Below are 22,008 nucleotides of genomic sequence, written 5' to 3' on the forward strand. Positions count from 1 at the left end.
TAAGGTGGCAGCCGACGTTATCTTCTTGTTGAGTAATGGTAGTGAAAAAACTGGCCTCTGAATAATATACCATAATGTTAATGCCGCTGTATGCAACCTGTCCCACTGCTGTCTGTTGCTGTGATAGCGCGCCTCATAGGAATCTCGCACAAATCAACAGCAAGACACACGGTGAAGAGGTTTCTACGTAACAATGACTAATACAGACTGAAAAGGTTTTTAACGACTAACAACCAAGGGATATGCGAAGATCTTTGATGCTGGGGTCGCTGGCCAAGGATAGCAAACCCTGAAGACTAAAGAATTCCAGTCAAGCCGTCCAGGTTTTCGTTCGCCTTTACGGGGAGCAAAGTTTCTGGTGGGGTCGCGAACGGAAAACAGCCGTAAAGGGATGGAAAACAGGCGCTCTTTCATACGAATAACATCGTACAAAGTTCGCGTTTTCACTGAGAAATGGAACCGGATTCAAATGTGCCTCTACGAAGAGGCGGCGCGATATTTGCCCAATGCTCCTCACGGTTCCAGGTCACAACTCTTGGAATATGAGATATTCAAAACCCTCCGATGATGCTGGCTGTGAGAGGTGTAAAGAAGTTAGCTGCAATGACGGCGGGAGTGTTGCAAGGGTCGAAGTCACCGTAGATACCCGTTCGAAACACACACGTGAAGGCTGACATGCCTGGGGCAACACTACGAGTCGTGCTGATGCGAACAGTTCCGATATTTCCTCGGGAAACGGCCAGAACGCGGACGATCTTCCTTGCTACATTTGCACTGCGCTCTGCCTCGCCGAATCCTACCGGTCCTGCTGAGTAAACACTGGAAGAATCAGCCTCTCCGCCTTTCGTCTTGCTGCCAAAATCTGTCGCCAGACCTGCTGTGACTGATGCATCGTAATTATCTTGTGTATCTGATGCACTTTTTTCCTGAAGGAAACGGGTTTCTGGGTGAGATACGGGAACGGTAGAAGTCGCATCATTCGAAAGCGACCCTGCCCGCGTTGCCTGGACAGCGACAGCAGAAGCGTCACGTATCGCTACCTCTTCCAAGATGACCGGGTACAGAACTCTCTCAGCTCCCCAAGAGGCTATTTCGTCGTCATCACCATCTTCTAGCGTGACGCCGTCTAAACTGAGGGTGAGCGTGTACCCCCCGGAGAGATGAGCGACAGATTTGGGGTGCTGGTCATCCTCCGTTGGCGGTGGGTCACGAACCACGGACTCGACGTCAGCCAAGAAGGTCTTGCCGTCAGGAAGCAGCAGAGAAACAGTGTGAAACTCCATGACCGAGTCAGGATTGAAGTAGTACAGCATACTAAGTGAAGCGTCACTCATTCTTGTTTCCGTTTCCTCGATGCCACAACAGGCGTCAGCATCCTCAGCCTTGCGGGATCCTTTTTCCAGTTTTCTATTTGGAGCATTGATGTAGGGTGCCTTTTTTATATGAACACGTTTTCGGTTTTGTTCTCCTTTCATGCGAATCACCTCTTTCACAGCTAAGGGCTCGTCCACTTCCTCGCGGGTTGCCGGCTGCTTGGCTTCCTCGCCGACGACCTCTTGCCGGGTGCTCTTGGCTTCATTGAACGATCCTTTTTGCTTTTCGGAATCGAGTAGATTTGTTGAATCGCGCTGTGGTGGACTTCTTAATTTTTCACGTGTTTTATCTTGATGCACTTCACCTGATTCTGTAGCGTGCTGGGCCGTGTTGTCCGTGGGGAAAGCGGCGCTTGTTGACTCTGGTCTCTCTGCTTCGACTACGCCAGTTTCACTTTCAGACGCATGAGTTTGGTGTAGCTGAGGTGTGAAGGTCTCTGTTTCCTTCATATTACCCCTGTCTTCAGTTTTCGTTTCACTTTGATTTCCACGAAGGCTCCCACCGGTGGTAACTCTTCGAACGTTAAAAGGGAGGCCCGAAACCACAGCCCGCTGAGCAGTGGACGCGGGCCTTGTGCTTGAAGCGTATTCTCGAAGCGAAATGAGGCCTGGTGTATGAATCTTGTGAGATCCAGTAATAATGTCTGGTAGGGCTTGGGCAGGAACTTGAGCTTGTAACCCTGACGGTCCTGCACCGTGGACTCTAGGGCGCAAAGGAGGTGCATAGGTGTGTGTAATCTCGACTGAACTGACACGAGTTTGTTGTGCACCTGAGACCCCGACAACTACAGTTTCCAACGCAAGGGAAATGCCCAGAAAAGCAAACCGTTTTCGTATCACTCGATTCATGGTGACTGACAAATAACATTTCTTCCTAATGCGTTTGCAAGTGGACGCCAGCAATGCCAAATGCAATGTGCTTTTCAGTTGAGCCGGCGGCTAGTGAGAAATACAGTCGTAAGGGAAAACATTGAGGTGCAGCGTAAAATGAATCCACAAAAAGACCATGGACAACGAGTAAAGTCGGTGGAGATGGCGAGTACGAGGGTCGGATGGGCAGTTGGTTCCGAAATGCACGCGTTAGCTTGCTGGAGGCCACATCTAACCGCTGGAAGACGCCTAGTGACGTCTCGTTACTACGAGGTCGTCGACAGTACAACAAGAGCCTACCACTCGCATGGTAAAGACATCATATTATGTGAGGAACAGGTGTGGTATTTTTCGAAGGAAGCCGAAAGATGGCCAGTGAAACACTGCATTTGCTGTGTGTGCACGTGCTCTCGTAACGCACTTCGTCAGGGGGAGTGATCGAAGAATGACTTGCTAAACGAACGCTAAGACCAGACAAACCCTAAAGCCTTTTTCCCGTAGGCCTCTATGCCTCATAGTCCACCAGTGACCATTGGCGATAAAGTTCTTTCGATGCTTTTCGAGTTTCCTGCGAAGCCAGGTTGCAAGAGAATTGAGCCCACCACCACCTAGAACACGCGATTGCCCATTCAATGCAGAGAAGAGGCGGCTCCGAGCTAGCCGGTCTGTCCTTGGCACTTTATTGTTTGAACTATTTGTACCGGCTTCGCCTTTGGAACGTCTAAGGACCTTCTTGGAAATAGCTATTTTACCAACATTTTGTGATTCACTGCGCCTCAAGTTCTACGGGAGTTTATCGAACGGCGAGGCGCAAGAGCTTCCGATGTCCAATCCAGGCAACACAGCGGCTTGCCCTACAGCAACAGCCTTTTTCCATATGAGCAGGTTTCACATAGAGCTACCTGCTCTGCTTGTTATTTGTGGCTTTTCCCGGCTTGTTCTGCTTTGTAGGCTAAATGCCGTGGAATCGTGGCTCGTTTTTTCAACGCCATTTCTCCTTCACGTTGGGATCGGCTGAGGCTTTCGACTGATACAACTATCACGAGTGTTTTTTTCCCACTACAATACGACGTTTGACTGCAAGGCGAGACAAATCAAAACTCTGTCAGAGCGGCAAATGTTCGCTGGTTGGGGTTTCGGATTAAGCAGAATGCCTACGATCGAAGTTCAGTTCGGATCATACAACGACCTCATTGTCTCACGGCTTCTTTAAGTAACATGGTGGTAACGGAGAACGAAGAGGCCGACCGCAGTCGGAGTCTGGCTGCGGCCCACGACTCTTCGGGAACGTCAGACCATTCTGACGAAGATACGCGGAACCCTGGCGTTCCGTCAACCGATTGCACATTTGGTCAAGATTCACACGTTCACATTCTGGACAAAGAAACGTTAGCTTCCTGCAATCTGAACAATCAGGGGCTCTGCTTGGCAGGAATCGAACCCGTGGACACGCCCCCTTCTCATGAGTCGGAACTCTCTCCTACTTCTTCCATTGCATCGGATAAGTCTCCAGACTGTCTATATCCTGAACACGGAAGGATTGGGACTGACGATTTGCTGAAGGAAACGGACGCATCCAGCAGTCCCATCCAAACTTTTCATTCATTGACAGACGCTGACGGAAGGTCTAGTGATGGGCAGAAGGATGCCGGGTTTTGTGGTTGTACAGAGGATTCAGCGAACTGGGAATGTTGGAAAAGGGAGGTCGGTATCGAGACCTCTGGCCGGCAGGATGTTACTGCGGGAAAAACAAGGTTGCCTGCCTCGTCAACAGGAGATCCACTATACATCCAAGTTTTCCACGAGGGGACAACAAATGCAGATTCTTTCGTTGGCTGCCCTCCGGAGGAACGTGATGCCTTAACTGGCATCGAGCAAGTAGAAATGCCAGCTGCCCGTGGCATGGAAGAAAGCAGCGCTGTTTCATCTGAAGATGAGTCAATTGTGATTCTCTCGAGTGATATGGACAGCGGAGATGATACATTTGAGGAGCTCTTTGTAGATCGCAACGACCCCACCGACGCCTTTGACGGTATTACAGGCGACGAAGGATATGGTGTCCTACTGGGGACAGAATCACCAGACGGTGGAGCTGTCAGTGAAGGCGAGAGCGTGGACCCTGAGTATCTCGACGAAGAAAACAGTGATTCAGAAGCTCAAGATTCTTTACATCACCCTCCCCGCCCATCTCCACAACTGTCTCTGGAAGTGTTGCTACCCATTAGCAACTTAGATGGTGGGGAACACCGTTCAAATTTCGAGCGCCGCCGCCTGCTTCCTCCTCTGTCTGCTACTACGCTCACACCACCCTCACGAGGCTCTTCTTTTCCTGTTGCCAGTTGGCCGGTTTCCACTCTCATGTCTCCTTCTGACTACCCTGCTGCTTTTTCTATTCCTTCCTTGCCCGCCGGTGCAGACTCATCAGTTCCTAGCGTCCTAGACTCGCGGTGCGCTGTAGAATCGCAGTTAGAACTAGCGCTGGGCTCTTTATCCATGTACTCTTCTTGTTCGTTGCCTATTCGCCTAAGGGGTTCGTCCCACACTTTGATAAGTTTCACACGTGAAGAGTCTCCTCTGTGCCAGACGGGAGGACCGTTGCTGGCCAGTGATATGGGAGAGACAGAAGAATCGAAAGCGGATTCCGCGGCCTGTTTCAAGAGACTGTCCTCTCCCGACTCCGCGCAGACGGGACCCGAAAGGGGGGCATCTTGTGGATACCTCAGTGAACGAGACAGCTTTCCTAGCGAGGCGCAAGAGATGGGTATGTGCTCCCTCGATGCTGCGTCGTCCCCCTTTGCGGTCGCGGTATGTGACGAGACGACACCGCTACTAGCGGATGCTTCAAGACAAGCTAGCAGATGCGACGCTTGTCTGCCCGATTCACCACGCTGTCCTCTGACTCTGTCTGCCCATGGCAGAGTGGTAGGTACGTCCATTCACGCTGAGAGTCTCGACAACAGAGACATCGTATGTGTATCTTCTTCTCGCTACTCCTCCTTACCGACAAGCATTCGGGACGAGGAAGAGAATCGTGCGATTTTTTCATACATTGACACCCCCGAATCAATCGAGGTGGGCAGGGGCCATGGAATCATCCCAGCGAAATGCACAGGGCAAAGTCAAAGGCAGCAACGCACAAGACAAGGATCATCCCCAGGGTTAACCGATTGGTTCTCGTGGAATGACTCCGGCCTCACCTGTGCGAAGAAGCAACCGGATGCACACGACAGAACTAACCTCGAATTCGCGCTGTGGAAGCTATCTGAGGGCGTGGGACATAGTGAAGCTGTAGAGGAAACTGACGAGAGGGGGAGGGACGGACAGGATACCGTGAATGTGACCGAGGAAGGAAAGGACTCACTGGAAGACGAGGGTTTTTTCCAGATGCCGTCTGGGGAAGGAAGAGAACAGCCTGGGTATCGCGACGAGGAACTACTTTTACGACACAACGCTCAACAGTGTGCAGGACACGAGGAAGAAAATGTAGCGGACAGAGACCACGTAGAGTGGGACGACAAGAAATATGGACACACTTTGCTGGACGACGGGTGGGCCGGACTGCCGGCCGGCGACGAACGGCTCTGCCAGACTTTCTTGAAAGGAGGAAAAGAAACGAGACGTGGAAAGACGGGGACGGCAGCACAACATGCGAAGAAGTCAAAAAATCAGAGAGAAGAACAACACGAGCAGTCTTTTCGCAGTGTTGAGACGGAGGACTTTCTTGAAGACGATGTTTTGGAAAATCTGTCTGGAGCGCGGCATAATAACGGAGACTCCGAACCACCACACAGTGCCGCAGATGGAAAGCAGAGTTCTTCGGGGATAGGATGTCATAGCCAACATAAAACTGAAGCTGTTAACAAGATGCCGCCGCACGCAGAAGAGTTCGAATTATCCAGCCGCATCGATGGGGATAGATCCGCAATGTCCCCTGACAGACGACAGGAGAATACTGATCTACGTCAAGGTCCAGACGGTGATGAGGATAACCTGCACGGCAGCAGCAAGAAAGCACGCAAAAGGAGATGGAGTATGTCGGTGAGCAGTGGACAAGCGCCACCTCGGAGAAAAAGGGAGAGGAAACGAGACAAAGATGCCTGTGCATCTATGCCTTCAGTTGGAGACAAACGTTTGCCTGGAATTATGGCACCGGACACTCAGGACAGTTCGAAGATTCATGAGGACGCTCGTGAGTCCTCTTCGACTTCCATTTCCCCATCCTACTGCGAGGTTAGGCAAGATGATAATGAAGAGAAGATAGGGAAGGATAACGATGTATATAAGCAAGCTCGAGTTCCCGATAAGTCCAGGGAAACTCGAAAAAGAGTTTCTTTCTTTGAGGGTGCACCTGCGTGCACAGCGTGTATCGCGTCCTTGTTTTCAGCTGAACACAGTAACGAATATCTGCTCAATCAACTGCCGTCGGTGTCCACAAATAATACGCCAGACCGCTTACTCCAAACGAGATTCTCGGACGAAATGTCTGGCCATCGTTTGTCCAGTCGACAGAAACTGAGTAAGAGCCGAGAAACGGCTGGAGGCGAACAGAAGACAAAGCGGGCCGAGGAGAGCCCAACGAGTGAGACTAAAGAGAGCATCGTCATGGAGAGGGGAAAGCAAAGTGAAGGGAAGATGGAAAACAACACAGAGCGAGAGGACGCAATGCTCCAAGAAGAACGACAGCGAACAAACGAAGAGGAGCGACTTCAAGATGCTTGCCCGATGCATTTTGCCTGTGCCGAGCTACCTAAGCAAGAATGTTTAGCTGCACAAGGGAATGACGAAGACACCGTAAATCAGGGCTTCTGCAGTGAAGATTCCTCAGTGGAGCATGCAATAAGCGTTGCAGAATTGAAAACTGCAAAGGAAGCGACAAAGGGAAACGAACGTATGCGACTCTGGACACAGTGGACAGAGGAAGATGAAGACGACTTCGGTGACTGCAAGTGGCGAGAGAAGGAAATGGAAGAAGTTGAAGGCTACACAGCAAAAAATACGAGAAACACGTCAGCCGACAGAGGCTCGATTCACGTCATTTTGGAGGGCACGAACGATCCTGAAAGCTATAAAGGAGTTGGCGTCGGACTGCTGGATTCTTTGGGGGCGTCTGGGACCCTCCCCCTCTTAGCAGAGCAGAGCGACGCAGCGCCGACGGACGCGGGAACAGAGACAGAGGTGAGGGGTAGGAAAGAAGAAAGAGGTGCACCTGACCAACAAGAGAAACGGCAGGAGCAATTGCTTTTTCCGCACCACAAGTCTGCCCGTTGGAAGAGTTTGCCTCTCCCCATTGAAGGAACCACAGGAAGCGACAGACTCGGAAGTGGTGAGCAGATACTCTTACGAAGAAGCATCTCCGACGAGGGAACCACAACGAGACACGCACACAACGAGCCTGGTTTTCACCTCATGAGAACGGACCTCAGAACTGCTTTGCAGACTTCCGGACGACCTTTCGGAAGTTCGGAGGCTAAGGGGGTCCATGCATCAGGAAGATTTGCTGGAACCTGCTTCGCGAGAGACAGCCAAGTCGAGCGTTTCACACTAGACCTTCAGGTGAATCACGATAACCATGAGTCGTCTTGTTTAGCTCGACCTACCCAGCCTTCCCATGATAACGGTATCGCCATCAATGATTCGCATGATCCGGCTTGCCCTTCGGAGGCTCCAGAAAGTGTTACAATCCCCCAACTCTGCACAGGAACACGAAACATGTCTCTTGCCATCGAAGAGAAGCAGAACTGCACAAATCAAAACCGAGACGGGAGTGAGATTCGGGAACTGGGCGACAGAGATGAGGAAGCTGAAGCAATACGTGCCGATGGTGCACTGGCACCAGCCGCTTCGCTGCTGACCCCCGAAGGTTGCAAGGAAACAAACGGACAGGAGGCAAATCTTTCTTCTTTTCTCGCCGGTTCCTCTTCTTCATATCTATCTCCATCTACACGTGTCTCTAGAGACGGTCTATCCGAGATATCAGCCGAGAAGAACAGCGATTGCAACAAAAAAAGCGAGGGAAAGACAGGGCTTAAAAAAGAAGAACGCATGGGAAATCGCAACGTGGATGACTCACAGGGGAAAGAAGAGCCGGAGAGAGTAGTTACGCGGACAGAACAGGATGGGGCAGCAGGCCTAACCTCAGACGAGAAAGGAGAGAAGGACAAGCATGACGAAGTGACTGCAACGCCGAGCGTGGACGAGGACTTCCCTCTTTTATCAACGGCACATTCACAAGGTAGAAAAAAGAATGGAGCGCGGAGACAGGCAAATGGGGAGGATAAAAAGAGGCAGTCTCCTACGCTTTTTGAAAATAACAGGAGTAAACAAACCACTGAGGGAAACAGGAAGCCGTTGCTGGCACCTAGGTCGTCATCAGATTTCGTAGCTTCTTCACAGGGTCACGCTGGAAGCGTTTCGACTAAGACAGAACATCAGGGGGAGCAAGAAAGACCAAAGGCAGAACCAAAGGAGGAAGGAGACAAAGAGAAAATAGGGGATGAGGACGCGCGAGCAGAGGCACTGCAGCAAGGCACATGCGACGGTAGTTCAGAAGGGAAAACTCGAGTTATCACGGATGTCCCTCTGTCGCCATATACTCGTAGTATGCAGATAGAACCGAAGCAAGCGAATGCGGGAGACTCGGAAATGTGGTCGGCCAACAAAAGGGAAAGAGAAAAACTCACACGGGAGGCCACGGGAGAAGTCGCACAGGGAAGCGTGGCAACCGACGAAAATGCAGCAGAAACAGTTGTACAGCAAGCACGTAGAAATGGTGCATATCAGGAGCGTTGGGGCGAGGCAATTCAAGACAGCGAAAATCGCAACGTCGCAGATTTTGAAAAGAAACTAGAGGTTCAGGCGCTCCCCTATGACCAGGAAGAAACCAAGCAACTCCGGCAGGTAGGAGCTTCAGACAGTAGTGATGGCGAGACTGACGTGCTGACCAAGGAGAGCGTGCTTCAGATGTGGCTAAGAGGTGAGAATGCCCGCGGCAGAAAAACGACAGAAGACCGAAACAGAGGACAGTGCGATGATCAAAACGGGAGTGACGATGGCGACGAAGGAACCGAGACTACAGAAATAAAGGAACTCGATGGAAGCAAAGCCAGGAGTGGGAAAACCGAAGAGACAGAGAACATGCGGCAGGCGGAAGACCATAAAATGAACATTCAACACAAACAGGGAAGAAGAAGGCGAGGCCAACGCAGACGCGAGCACCAGGAGAACCGAAGACAGAGGAAGCAGACTCAGCTGCAGGAAGAGAGGCTGAAGGAAGTGGTAGATGCACAGGCAGGGAAAGCGAAGATGGATGAACAGGAAAGAAAAGCAAGGGACGTGGAGGAAGAGAGAAAGGATCAGGACCTCCGCGTGCGGCACGTGGACGAAGGCGCTCACCTGAAGAAGGCAGACAATCGGCACAACGGCACAGACCTCAAAAGAGAGCACAATGAAACGAGGCAAAAAGAAAGCAATTCGGAGCGCCACAGGTCCACCTTGACGGGAGACACACCACATACGCCAGACTTCGTGTCTTGTGCCTCGTCTGGAGTTCGATCTTCAGTTTTACCTTCGTCGCTTCAGACAGCAGGCTCCCCTCCCTCCTCAATCTGCTTGGATCCGGCGGCCTCTGTTGGGCGACAGGCAACGAAAAACATTGGTGGGAAAAGGAAGCAGGCACTTTGCCACCACAAGACTCCCCAGCCTTCCTCTTCTTCCTCGTTTTTCCACCAACACTCAGGGGAGGGGTCCCGGGGCCGGGGAGAAGAAATCAGACGCTTGCTTGCAGAAGATGGAGAAAGGAAAGGGAGATCTCAGCAACTGTCAAAGTGGACAGTTTGGGCTGTTCTCCTTCTGGTATGGTCGTGGGGTCGACCTGTGTCGGTGCAGAACTACATCTAAGAGAAGAACCGATCAGGGCCTGCCTCCTTGAGCACCCGGATCCAGCAAAAAAACACAGCTGCGCGGTCTTCACGTATTTTCCTCTGCTTTGTTCTTCTCTCTAGCTGTTCACGTGTGGTCACGCGGCGCGGATGACAACAAGTTGCTTGCACGGTCAAACAGGACGTTTTTTTCTTCTCGTGTTGAAGACTCAAGTGAGCTTTTCGAGACGGGCTTCAGAGTTTTCTGTCTGTCTCTATACACTATATCTGAAAGGAAGGACGTGCTTGTTTGTAGACTACGACCAAAGCAACTGTTTTCCGCAATGAGTCCAGTGGGAATAGACTTTTGTTTTTAGCGAGTTTTGTCATCTGAGGGGCCACGAGCGCCCCGAGGAGGGGCAGTCCGTCGGTAGTACTCAAGGAGGCCTATTCATCTGCATCGCATGCTTTAAGATTTTTCGCGACAGAAGTCGAAAGATACGCTCGATTCAACTTCTATGTGACACCGGGACGCGAGTTCCTCTCGAAAACTGCCTGCATCATTTTACAAACATTCTTCGTACAGCGTGAACTCCAGAAACGATACAGACGACAAGAAAGACATGGCCTTCTTCGTTGACAGCTGATTCCCTACGTGCAGAGAAGCCAAAAGCAGAGAAGAGAGGAGCTAGATGAAAAATGGTGTTTCAAGAAGGGAAGAAAAAGAACAGAACCATGTGTCGTTTCTCTAAAGAAGATACTTAGGAAGGTTGCCCATTGTCTTCAACAGTATGCGCTTTGGATCATTTCAGGTGTTATTTGCTGTGTTTGGGATTGCGTCTCGCTGACATACCCTTTTCTTCTCGGCTCTCTCTACTCGTTTTTCTCCTTTTGTGAACATCGCGATACACAAGAGACTATAGCCGATAAAGCGATCCGGCTTGAAGCGGCACCCGTGATCTTTATTGAACTATCTTGGCGTTGTCCGGGAATCACGAGCAGAGGACGTTTTATTCTCGTGTGGCCAGCAGCTGCACCTCCTCGAAGCTAAGTTCTCTCGTTCGAGTCATTCGTTCTTCCCTTCTCTCAAATGCCTGTTTTTTCGGAGCTATATTCACCACCACAGGAGGCGACAAGTCTGCTGGGGTGAAACAGAGCAAGCTGACATCTGAGAGAAGCGGCAGTTTTGGCTTAGAGCGTCTGGTTCAGGTCTGGGGCAGGTTCTGTGTGCAGCAATGGCGGTTTGACTCATTTCGCGTTGAGGTGAGGCAAACCAGTGGTAAAAACGTGGCTTGTTAAGGCAGGTGCATGCGTTCGACAAAACGGACCAACGAACGAGCCCACGCGTTACACTCAGTCCCTGATTGACGAGTGGCCTTTTGGACTCCTAAACCAGCAAGCGCTTTGCAGAGTTTCTCGTATTGTACTCACGTCACTGTTTCTGGAAATGAACGCCACGCTCTAAAACTTAATCCACTCCCAAAGTTTGAATGCCTGCGTGTGCCTCTCCCGACTCGACTCCCTCACTCAGGCGCGTTTGAGCTAAAACCTATCTCCACTCTCCATCGTGCCTGAGTGGTATTTGCTAGCGTGTTATGCGGTGTCACAAATAATTTCCTCCAAAGCCGGTTATTATGAGCTCGGCTTCACATCTAGCCTCTTTTATACTTATTCGTGAAGGGACTAACGAGTCCCGCCGGCTTTGTACGGATGAAATGTTAGCTTCTCTGTGCCCGTCTCTATTGGGGATCCGGATGTCGTTTTCCAAACGGGTTTGCTTTTGCCTGTATGTCAAGGTTTCTTCTTCACATTGTCCAGCAATGCGTCCACCCAGTTTCTTCCGTCCACATGTCTACGTCTCCGTCGATCTTACGCTTTTTAGCTCGTCAACGCCTTTCAATAACTACTGAGTGTTTGTACGACACTTCATCTTTGCGCACCACCATTAAGGGGTGTAGCACTTTCCACGCTCCTTAACACCACATCCTTCGGTAATGTCTTAATGTGCTGCTTAGTAGTTTATTTGTTTCTCGACAACCGCTGCGGGCGAGAAGGTGCAAAAACACACGAGAACACAAGAGCTTAAAAGAGAGCCGGTGAATCTGTGCATGTGCTGGTCGACAGTAGATCCTTGAGACCAGGCTCTTGAGAAGAATGGCGCGTGGAAAAGAACAAGAAGCACAGCGGAAGAGAGGCAAAGCCGGAGATAAACAGAAGTCAGACATCGAGAGAACACGAGAGTGAAGAGTCCGGGGTAGTTCTTGGAATGCACACGAATGAGATCGGAGGAAAAGCAGTGCGCGCCGCGAGGACGCAAGAGTTTTGATACAGCATCAGCGGAAACAGCGAGACGGAGGTAAGAACAGCGAAGAAAGGGAACGATGGGAAAAGACAAGAGCGTCGACCACGAGTCGACCCCGGCAGTCTTGCTAGAGCAAGTGGGAACACTGAAAAAATGAGCGAGTGTTGAATAAGTTTAGAACATTCAACAAACCACCAGGAATCAATGAACGCAGACGAGAGAAGAACTGAGATAATATGCGAGTGACATTCACGAGAGAGCAACTAAGTTTTTCTGCAAAAAGTTGCCGTCGATTCAAACAGACCTAAGCGCATCTGCTTACGACGCCAAGACGGCATCCAACAAGCTGTGAAGGCGGTCCATCTGCTGGATCTGATGAAGCTCGAAAGCGATTTTCTGCCGAACAAAACACACGTTTCTCCAGCCCGCGTATGCAATGCCGTCAACGGAATCACTGCCACTTGTTTCTCAGGAACCCCTTCTCGGAGTCCTCTCAGGGGTGAGCGAGATCCTCGAGCGCTTACTGCTTCAGTAGGCGCAGCTTGAAATCCACGCCCACTCCTGATCTTTTCAGTCTCTCGCTAGAACCCCTGTGACTTCCAGGCGCTTTCCCTCTGCAGCACGCTAGCACTGAAACGTATCCAGTGTAACATATAAACGCAATGCAGCTTAATTGTCTATGTTGTTGTGTTAATATGTGCGCACCTCCCACACATCCAAATAACTCTTGGCCCAGCCGCCATCTTTGGGTTCTTAATGCCGGAACTGACAACACAGAGGATCACACAGAGGCCTGCCACTTCTTTCTCTGTTTTGTTTCTCTCCGCCTACCTGACAAATCCGTTTGAGAAGTTCCATGACCTCCTGGTCGTCGCCGCTTAGCACCATCCAGTCCTCGCACTCCTGCAAGAGGGTCAAAGCCATCTCAGAGACGATCCGAGTATAAGCCGAATTTTTGAAAGTGATGTTTTTCGAGATAAACTGCAGAAGCGGAATGAGCGACGCACTGTCTCTCCCGCGCATCGCCACTTCGAGGCCGCCTCTCTGCAGCAGCTCGGCAACCAGAGCCACGACGTGCTGGGACCTAACCAAACAGAAAATACAGAAAAAATGGAACTATTAGCTCAGAAAAAGAGATAAGGGGTGGCAAAAGACAGGAAGAGAGTAGGAATTGAAGCGAGGAGAACAGACGAAAAACCGACACTGGGAGCAGAGAAGGAAGTGTAGTTTTTGCAAGGACAACAATGTGGCAAAACCACGACGAGCTGGGGGCGAGGTCAAGGAAAGCACGAGACCAGTTGTATTCGGTCATTAATAAGAAAAGGACAGAAGCAAAAGACAGATACCGAAAAATTGGAGCGAAAAATACCAAAGAGGCAATAAGAGGATGGAAGGAAGGAATTTCTGCAGGCAACACGAGGTTGGATACTGATCGATCTGACGAGAGAAGGTTTCGAGAAGAAGCGATACAGGAAAGAAGAAAAACACTCCACCCAGCACGTGTGAAGTAGGCACCATCACCGCACAAAGAGATGCACCGCGAATGACTCATCAGAGAGGGAGAAAAAGGAGGGGAAGATGTAGAAACACAAAGAAAAAACAGCGACAGAAATCGTAGAATACGTACGACATCGTAAGGGAGACGTCGAGGGCAGCCTGGTACTGGAAGCTCCGGAGAAGACGATCCAGACGATTCAGCCTCTTTGCTTGCAACGTTCCAACCTAACCAAGTAGACAGACACAAAACAAAGGTGGAACTGGGGATCAGACACGACGAGGGGACAACGAAGAGAGAGTTCATCAAAGTCGACGCTCTCGTCATTTTCGTGTGGTTTCTCGCCTCCCCTAACCATCTCACCCTCTCCCAGTGGACGCGAAGCACGCATGTATACACATACATACACACACGTATACACATATATCCATAAGTACACATATATATACGTATATATATATGTATATACCCGTATCACATATGTACGTATATTTGGATATAGAGTGAATGAAGCTGTCTTTCCTTGTTCCGAGAAAACCAAAGCAGTTGAGTACAGCTTCTTGTTTAGAGACCTACCGAATTGGTTGTCTGTGTCTTGCCCACCCTGTTTCGCCAGTCTCAGTCTCCGCTTCTTAGTTTTTCGTTTTCCTTAGATCCTTCCCCTATCTTGCCCCAGAACCGACTAGTAGCCCCGCCCGCTTCTGAGGTGCCTGTTTCTCCAGCCTCTCTCTCGACCGCTTCTCTCCTTAGAAAGCAACGAAAACGACCGCTGGCTTCGCAACCTGTCAAAACTGGACTCCGCAGATATGTGCGGCCGCTGCGTTCCAGTCTTTCGCTTTCCGCTCTCTTCGCTGACGTTCACGTGCGGTTTCACAAGCGCAGTAGAGCCAAGAATAGAAATACAGCCCATGGCTAAAATTTTAGACTGACAACCGAAGACATTGCGCTCGAGTTCCCTCACTTCCCCCTTGTCTAAGATAGACATATCGGACTCTGTCTCCCTTCCTCAAAAAACTCTCTTGCATCCTTCTCGCCCGGCCTGGAAACTGAAAATACTTCAAAAGTCTCACCACGAGGTCCTCGGAGAGCGGCAGTGCAGTGCGTCCACGAGTGAAGTAGTTGGCTTGAACCGCCCTCATTTTCAGCAGCATTCTCCGTTTTTTGCGTGCATTCTTTGTTGACAGAGGGAGGGGATCCGAAGGAAGCGAGAGGAGATCGCCTTCACCTCTGCCTCGCTGACGGACAGTCCATGACCCATCCGCGAGTCCCATGAAAAACGTGGCTGAGAGCGTGTCCTCGTTCTTCCCTCGCGACGCACTGTGAGGAGGGCGAGCGAGAGCAAAGTCGAGCGCCAGAACCTCAGAGTCAAAGGCGAACGTGTGGTGAACCTTCAGGCTCTGAGGCAGAAGCAAAGGGAACGACACGGGAAGAGACGAAGACACAAAGAAAAGTGGTGATCTAGCAAAAGCTGTGTTTCACAGGCTGAGCCCCCAGAGACACACCAACACAACTCAATGGACACGGAAACTGCAGGAGCCTGAGAAAGGGGAAAAACCGACATGGGAGAAATGAAATAAAGTCTGAGGTGTGGAGTAGCGTGGCTTTCCCTTCATTGGCGTCGAAACCGCGAAAAACGAAAAGAGACGACGTTTCTCCACAGACAATAGTGCGCTTACTGTGAGGGAAGTGAGTTTAACAGTTGCATCGAGAGACGCTGTTGCGACGACAAGGCCCTCTTGGAGTTCGGCGCGCTCGCGTTCCACCTCTTCTGCTTCGTCGTCTTCCTCTTCTTCTTCTTCGTCTTCTGTCTGCTCCTTCTCGTCTTCACGCTCCTCGCAGCGTTCTCTTCTTCGCTTCTTCTTGCCTTTCTCCAGGCGCGGAGAACGAGCAGCCACACGGCCAGAAATAATCTGCGCCGCGGTGACCGTTTTCACGTGACTCGCGAGAGAGCAGAGAGGCTGCGACGTTTGCCGCACATCCCACACACGGACCTGAGCAAAAGGAGTTTCACGCGAAACACCATGGAACGTTAGCGACGAATAGATAACCCCGCACACACACATAGAGATTGATAAGGGAGGAAACACAGCGAGAACGATGTAAAGAGGTAAACACAGAGGCAGACGGAGACCGACCTACCTACGTATATCAGACTGTATCTCTACACACGAAAATGTATGTGACGTTTCTCCTGTTCCTCTCTTCTCCGTCGTGCTGCTTCTTCTCTACCCCATTCTGTTCTCTCCATTGAAGGGAAGGCTTTCAGGCAGAACCGCATACAAAGCTGGCAAAATACACTCCGCTTCTGCACTGGGTCGAGTCACTGGCGATAGACAGTGAAACATGCACCTGTCGGAAATCTCAGCACGTAACGGGGAACCGCACATACGATGTGAATACACAAACGCGTTCCCTAACACTCAACCCTCCCTGTCGAAATTCAACGCTACGTTAGAGACGCGACGAGCTCATTCAGGGGCTAACAACTTCAACACGGTGTTGAAAGTGAGATCGGAGGCCAGGTGACGAAGAGACGTGAGGGAAATCGACGAAGCAAAAGCAGACACACGGAGAGCAGCAGAAAAACCTCTATGGAAACAAAAGGCGAAGACAGAAACAGAAATAACTCATCAAAGTTCCTCATCTTGGCAGAGGAGAAGGGAGCGTGAGATCCACATATATATATATATATATATATATATATACTATTCATATAAATGTCCAGAAAAAGTGATATGCATGCAGACTGTTTCGCTTACCACAGAGCCCGAGCAAGAGAGCAACAACTGCGCCCCGGCCACGCAGTCGGCGATGCGCGCGAATTCGACCGGCTTATCGTGTGTGAAAGTGACAGTGTTTGCCTGGAAGGCAGACATACAGGAGAATCAGGGAGACATTCAGGAGGGCCGAAGAAAGCCGGAAAAACGGAAGGGAGGGCAGATGAAAGAACATGCAGAAAAACGCAGGAAAAACGAGAGGCGAACCGCGAGAAAACGCGTCAAGAAACGAAAATAAGATGAGCGCAGGCAAGGACGGCAATGGCGTCACAAGACAACACCAGACAGAAGCCACTCGGTAGAGACCAGCGGTGGCAGAAGGACGGCATTAATCTATTTCATCAAAGTGGGGACACTCTTCTCTTTTTTGTTGAGGAAAGCAGGCGCCACGTCGAGGAGACGAAAACTGGAGTTGCGTCGTTTTCTTCGAGGAACGGCTGAACCGGCAAACAGAAACGCGAAGCTACGCAGCTTCACCTTTGCCGTTTCCGTCATTACCTTTCACCGGCAGTGCCATTTCATCGGCCAGTTGAATAGGCAACTGCCAAGGGATTCCGGATTCTGCATTAATTCGTCGCCGGTGAGCCACTCTGGCGGTCCACTGTGCTTTCTTCTTTCACACACGAACAGGTGGAGGGGCAGACAAGACGGGGAAAGCGATAGACTGACAGGCAGAAATAGAGAGCTAGGCAGACATATACAGATAGAGAGAAAGGTTGATACTGTCGGTAGACATGGATGGACACAGGCATAGGTACACAGGTGGATCTGGCTAGAAAGACCGGTAAACAAACTCAGGCAGGTAGGCAGAGAGATGGATACAGACGTATAGATAGATAGACGAAGAGCAATGTAGAGATGATAGACAGGTGGAGACGGGGAAATCGGGGAAGAGGGAGGAGAGCCTGCGCCCTTTAAAACTCTTGAGAACGTTCTGACTCACCTCAGTCGGAGAACGCATATCCCACAGACGCGTCGAGCCGTCGTAGCTCCCAGTGAGACACAGATTTGCAGACCAAAGGTGCGAGGGCGACACAAACGAAGAATCCTCGCCAGAGGAAGAGGAACAGAGACGCGGAACGTCGACACTCCGCACGGAGTCCGTGTGGCCTCGGAGTGTGTCGACACACTCGCCGACGCTCAAGTCCCAACGCCGGATCGTCTGAAGAAAAACCGTCATACAGACATCTCTCGAGTGAGAACGACGCACCCTCCCACGCATCAGAATGAAGGGGGCAGAGAAAGATAAAGGAAAGACAAAACGAGAGAGAAAGCAAGGAAGGAGGGAAAACACGGAGAAAGTAATGAGAGAGATCACAGAGAAAGGACTCGATCACGGCGAGGGGAAGAGAGCAGTGACTAAGAAACAGAACGAGTGACAGCAGAGCGGAAGGGAAGCCTTTGATCACACGACCTACCGTGTCATCTCCTGCAGAGAGGACGTGAGTTCTGTCTGGCGAGAATTGACAACTTCTCACAGACCTGCAAAGACGAGATCAACGAAGTGAAATTCTTCGTTCGGCGGCGCACGAACGCTCAGAAGACTCAACGAAACACTTCAAGATACGGTGGAGAGAGACGAGGGTGGAAACACTTGCAAGATCAGTTGATTCTAGAAATGACTCCCAGACAAATGTGCCATGAACATAGAACCCCCGCCAACAGGCTCCCGCCCACAGCAAACACGACCTCCATAAAGGCCTGTTCTGCTTCCTTTCCCCATGTCTTCCCTTCTCCCCATTTCTCTCCCTCCTACCACATCTGTCTGCTGTCCGTTCATATCTGTCGGTGCCCCTCTCTGTTGCTATCACTGTTTGCAGCTGTTCCCACTTTCTGTGCGCGTTTCACCGCTGCTTCCCTTGGCTGTCTTCTCGTCTCCCCTGCTTCGCCCTCACTGGCTGCCACCGTCCGGAAGGGTGTTCTGTAACACAATATGCAGAGTGAAAGCAGAAAGACTCAACGCGCGAATCTGCAGTTTTGCGTTACCCCGTGTGTCCCTTCAACTTCCGCAGCAGATTTCGGGTGTCAGTCTGGACGACTTGCACGAGGCCACTGTCATCGGACACCGCGAAAAGTTTTCCATCTGCAGAAAGCACACACCGAAGCAAAGCGCTGCGAGGTGTTCCGGTGTGAGGAAAGAAGGGCAAAAAGCGCGGACGCAAAGGAACTTTTCAACATGTGGAACCTGGACCCCGAAAGGAGGAACTCCAGAACGAGGTGGCGCGCTGCACCCTGGCCGACAGATGCCGAGTGGAGAGCGGCGAAAGGGCAAGAGGAACGGGGGAAAAGAGCAAGCGACGACTACGGAGAAGAGAAAAAAGAGTCCACCACCTGCAAGAAGGTTCGCGCCTGCTTCTTCGTACCTGAACGACATGCAACAGCTCTTGCGTAGTCCTTAATGGCACTGAAGTGCGCCACAACTTCGCCCTTCTCAAGGTCGAGAAAGTGAACTCGCGTTCCTGCAGCCATGAGGCACATCCGCGCCACGCCGGTCGCCTCCACCTCCTCGGGTGTACGTCCACCCGGTTCCTGTCCAGAGGCTATGAGCATCGCGGCTTTGACTGTGGCGGCGGCCTCGGCGGCGCGTTTCCCCTCGCCTTTTCTCTTTTGGACTCCGCCTTTCTTCTTCAGCTCCCCCTCCTCAGAACTCCGGGCTGCCGGTCTCGTTACAAAGGCACAGGCCACGACACCGCTGTTCTCCTTCCCGGCAGCGACGGCGCGGAAGAGGTGCTGCGTTCTCGCGCCCGGAAGTCCAAACGGAGCAGAGAAGCGAGAGGGATGGAGCGCAGAGAAGCTGCTTGCCTCGGACAGAGGCAGGCGGCGGTAGGAGGTGGAAGAGGAGGCGCAAGACGCGGAAGCAGCCATCTTGGACAAACTGGAGACGAAGAGAGAAGCGGAGACAATAGAGACAGGCACAAGAGCCCCCAGCTCCCGAGGGGCGTGGGGAAGTGAGGAAAACGAGGAAAGACGACGTGGATTGCTAAGGGGAAAAGCAAAGTGCAATCATGAAGTAAGGATGCTGACACCTGCCCAGTGTCTGATATTGAATTAATGGATTAAGAATTTAAAAAGGAGCGTGGAACGTCTGAGGAAATGTAGGCGCAGGTAGACAAGAAAAGAACTTCAAGTCGAGAGAACGTGGAAACTTCGATGGTGCTGTTGCAGAGAGAAGGAGAAACGAGACAGAGAGCAATGTGGGGAAACACAGAGAGTGTGGAAGGGGCGAGAAGAAGGGCAAGAGGACATACAGAAGAGAAACGAGAAAAAACCTTTGTTCAAGGCTATTGTCTCTCACGCGAGGGAACAGGAGCCAATGTTCATCGAACAAAGCAACCTGTTCTTGACTCTTGAACGTCTCTGCAAAGCATCCTATTCGGCAAGTCAAAGATCGAGCTCAGGGAGTCACTGTTGACTGAGAAACAATGACTTTATGACTACGGAATGAAGTGCTAAAGAGTTGACATGTGGGTATTCAGGGCTCGAGTACTCGCAGAGAGGAGTTTTACGTCAATAAGAGACGACATCAATACAAAAACAGCACCGACTTGGATCCCGCCATCAGGCGGCCCCGCTGTAACTCCCGTCAGACTAAAATTCCATGTTTTCCCCTGTCAGAAGTCGAGGAGAGTGGTGGCGACCTTCCCCACAGAGTTTGTGTCGAGAGGGAATCGAGCAAAGCAGACTTCCTCGGATTCCACACTTCTTTCGTCTTTGTCCTTTGGCTTGCGTGTCGACCGCCAAACTTCGAGTCGCTCCCGCGCCGCGTTTTCGAACTCCACTGCACTGGCGCGGCAGGAAAACGCCCTCAACAGTTTCGGTAGCGGAATTTCGAGACGAGGCAGAAAACTCTGATTGCTGTGGAATTGCTGAGGAAGACTTAAATCGCGGGCGCGGAGAAAAAGCGACGAAGTCGAGACTCTCACGCCGCGCCGAACGGCAGCTGTGCTTGTGGGGCTCTCGTAGTTGTTTGTCTCGGCAGAAAAATGCGGCAGAACCGAATTTGTAAAGTCTCGTGGAGAAGCGAAGGACTCAGAAGAGATGAGATTGGCAACTGAAGAAAAGAGGAATCACGGCGAACGCAGAGAGACTCAACTTTGAGATGCATCTTTACGAAAACATGCAAGGCGCTTTTTCTCGCGGTGTGAAAAACGGCTGTCGGGAGAACAAACTCGCCGCAACCTGCATGCCGGCACAGCAGACAGAATCTGGAAACGGATGCCAACGGGACACATGGCTTTTTAACTTTGATTGGTGCACTCAGTTTCTGCAGAGAACCGAAATGAGTCTCTTCGCAACTCAACAATTTCTCTTCTTAATGTCCTGGTGCCGGTTTTCCTCTATTGGTTTCGTACCAGTGTCTGCAGTATGGGTGAGAAACTCGACAAAAGAGAGCGTGGGCTAGAGTTGATCTTTAGACTTTACAGTGTGGCATGTTTGGTTTTCTCTTCTTTTCGAACGGGGACAAACTACCTTGGAGTGAGCTGCAGATTAGGAGACCTTCCGTAGCTTGTCATTTCCGGTTCCGGCACCAACAGTCGATGCTGCTCCGTGGTTCTTCCGTTTTTGACTCTCACGCGTGAGCTGACATCTCTAGGTGATATCTCCAACCTACAACAACTCGACAGTAGTAGAAGATCAGTCTTTCCAGTAGAAGAAAGCATGTTTAAGAACTTTCTAGAAGCCAGTTGGTTGGTGCTCTCAGTAACCACAAAGAACTGGTTCTCTTTATGTCGTCACTGCTGTCGTGAATTCAGGATCCTGACTACTCTAATGTCAGCGAACATAAAGAACTTGACTGTCTGTATCTCAAAATAACTGGAGTCACAGTCAGGATCCTATCTATCTTCTGAAGTTCCTTGTCCTTGTTGAGCTCACTTTGTACTTGGGACCAGACCAAAACAGTTCACCTATGCTACTAGGACGACGGAGCTCGCGGTAGATCTTGGGGAAACGACTTCCGGGTTAAGCTGACTCATTTTCAATTGTTTGCTGGTTTTTAGGCTAAGTTGCTTCTTTCACGACAACGCTCATTTTCAGACAAGGTCATTTCGTGAGAAGTGCGACGCCGGCATAAGCGTAGACTAGCTGTCGCCTGTAGTTTTTCTTGTTTTCGTCCATTCACGTGCACTCCATCCTGGCAGCAGGACACAAGGAAACTTTGTGGTGAATACGAGAAAACATAGTGGCGCCGGCTCGGAAGATTTTACGATCTCGAAACTAGAAGGGAATTTCCAGGGACTTTAGTGGGAAAAGTTTGTCGCCAGTTCCACGGCAGACTCAAGGTGCCCGTTGTTGTAAAGTGTGGACGATGCGCGCAGTTCTGAACGGTTGGACA

At 50.9% G+C, this 22,008-nt stretch overlaps 3 protein-coding genes across 3 annotated transcripts; 1 reads left to right on the plus strand and 2 right to left on the minus strand.

Moving 5' to 3' along the window:
• Nucleotides 1-319: 319 nt before the first annotated feature.
• On the minus strand, nt 320-2,629 carry TGME49_239570 (hypothetical protein). The gene has a single exon (XM_018780559.1). The coding sequence runs from the start codon at nt 2,220-2,222 to the stop codon at nt 552-554; it is 1,671 nt and encodes a 556-aa protein (XP_018637657.1). The 5' UTR covers nt 2,223-2,629; the 3' UTR covers nt 320-551.
• Nucleotides 2,630-2,660: 31 nt separating this feature from the next.
• Nucleotides 2,661-11,205, plus strand: TGME49_239580 (hypothetical protein). Its single transcript, XM_002366556.2, has one exon. It carries the CDS (start codon nt 3,462-3,464, stop codon nt 10,137-10,139), a length of 6,678 nt encoding a protein of 2,225 aa, XP_002366597.1. The 5' UTR covers nt 2,661-3,461; the 3' UTR covers nt 10,140-11,205.
• TGME49_239590 (WD domain, G-beta repeat-containing protein) lies at nt 10,849-20,712 on the minus strand. The gene is made up of 10 exons (XM_002366557.2): nt 19,037-20,712; nt 18,660-18,756; nt 18,092-18,155; nt 17,617-17,835; nt 16,656-16,757; nt 15,573-15,887; nt 14,967-15,293; nt 14,029-14,123; nt 13,233-13,485; nt 10,849-12,797 (listed from the first exon to the last, which is right to left on the minus strand). Exons 1-10 carry the CDS (start codon nt 19,536-19,538, stop codon nt 12,720-12,722), a joined length of 2,052 nt encoding a protein of 683 aa, XP_002366598.1. The 5' UTR covers nt 19,539-20,712; the 3' UTR covers nt 10,849-12,719.
• Between the last annotated feature and the right edge of the window lie 1,296 nt (nt 20,713-22,008).

The sequence above is a fragment of the Toxoplasma gondii genome, chromosome VI (genome assembly GCF_000006565.2).
Source record: "Toxoplasma gondii ME49 chromosome VI, whole genome shotgun sequence".
NCBI lineage: Eukaryota > Apicomplexa > Conoidasida > Eucoccidiorida > Sarcocystidae > Toxoplasma > Toxoplasma gondii.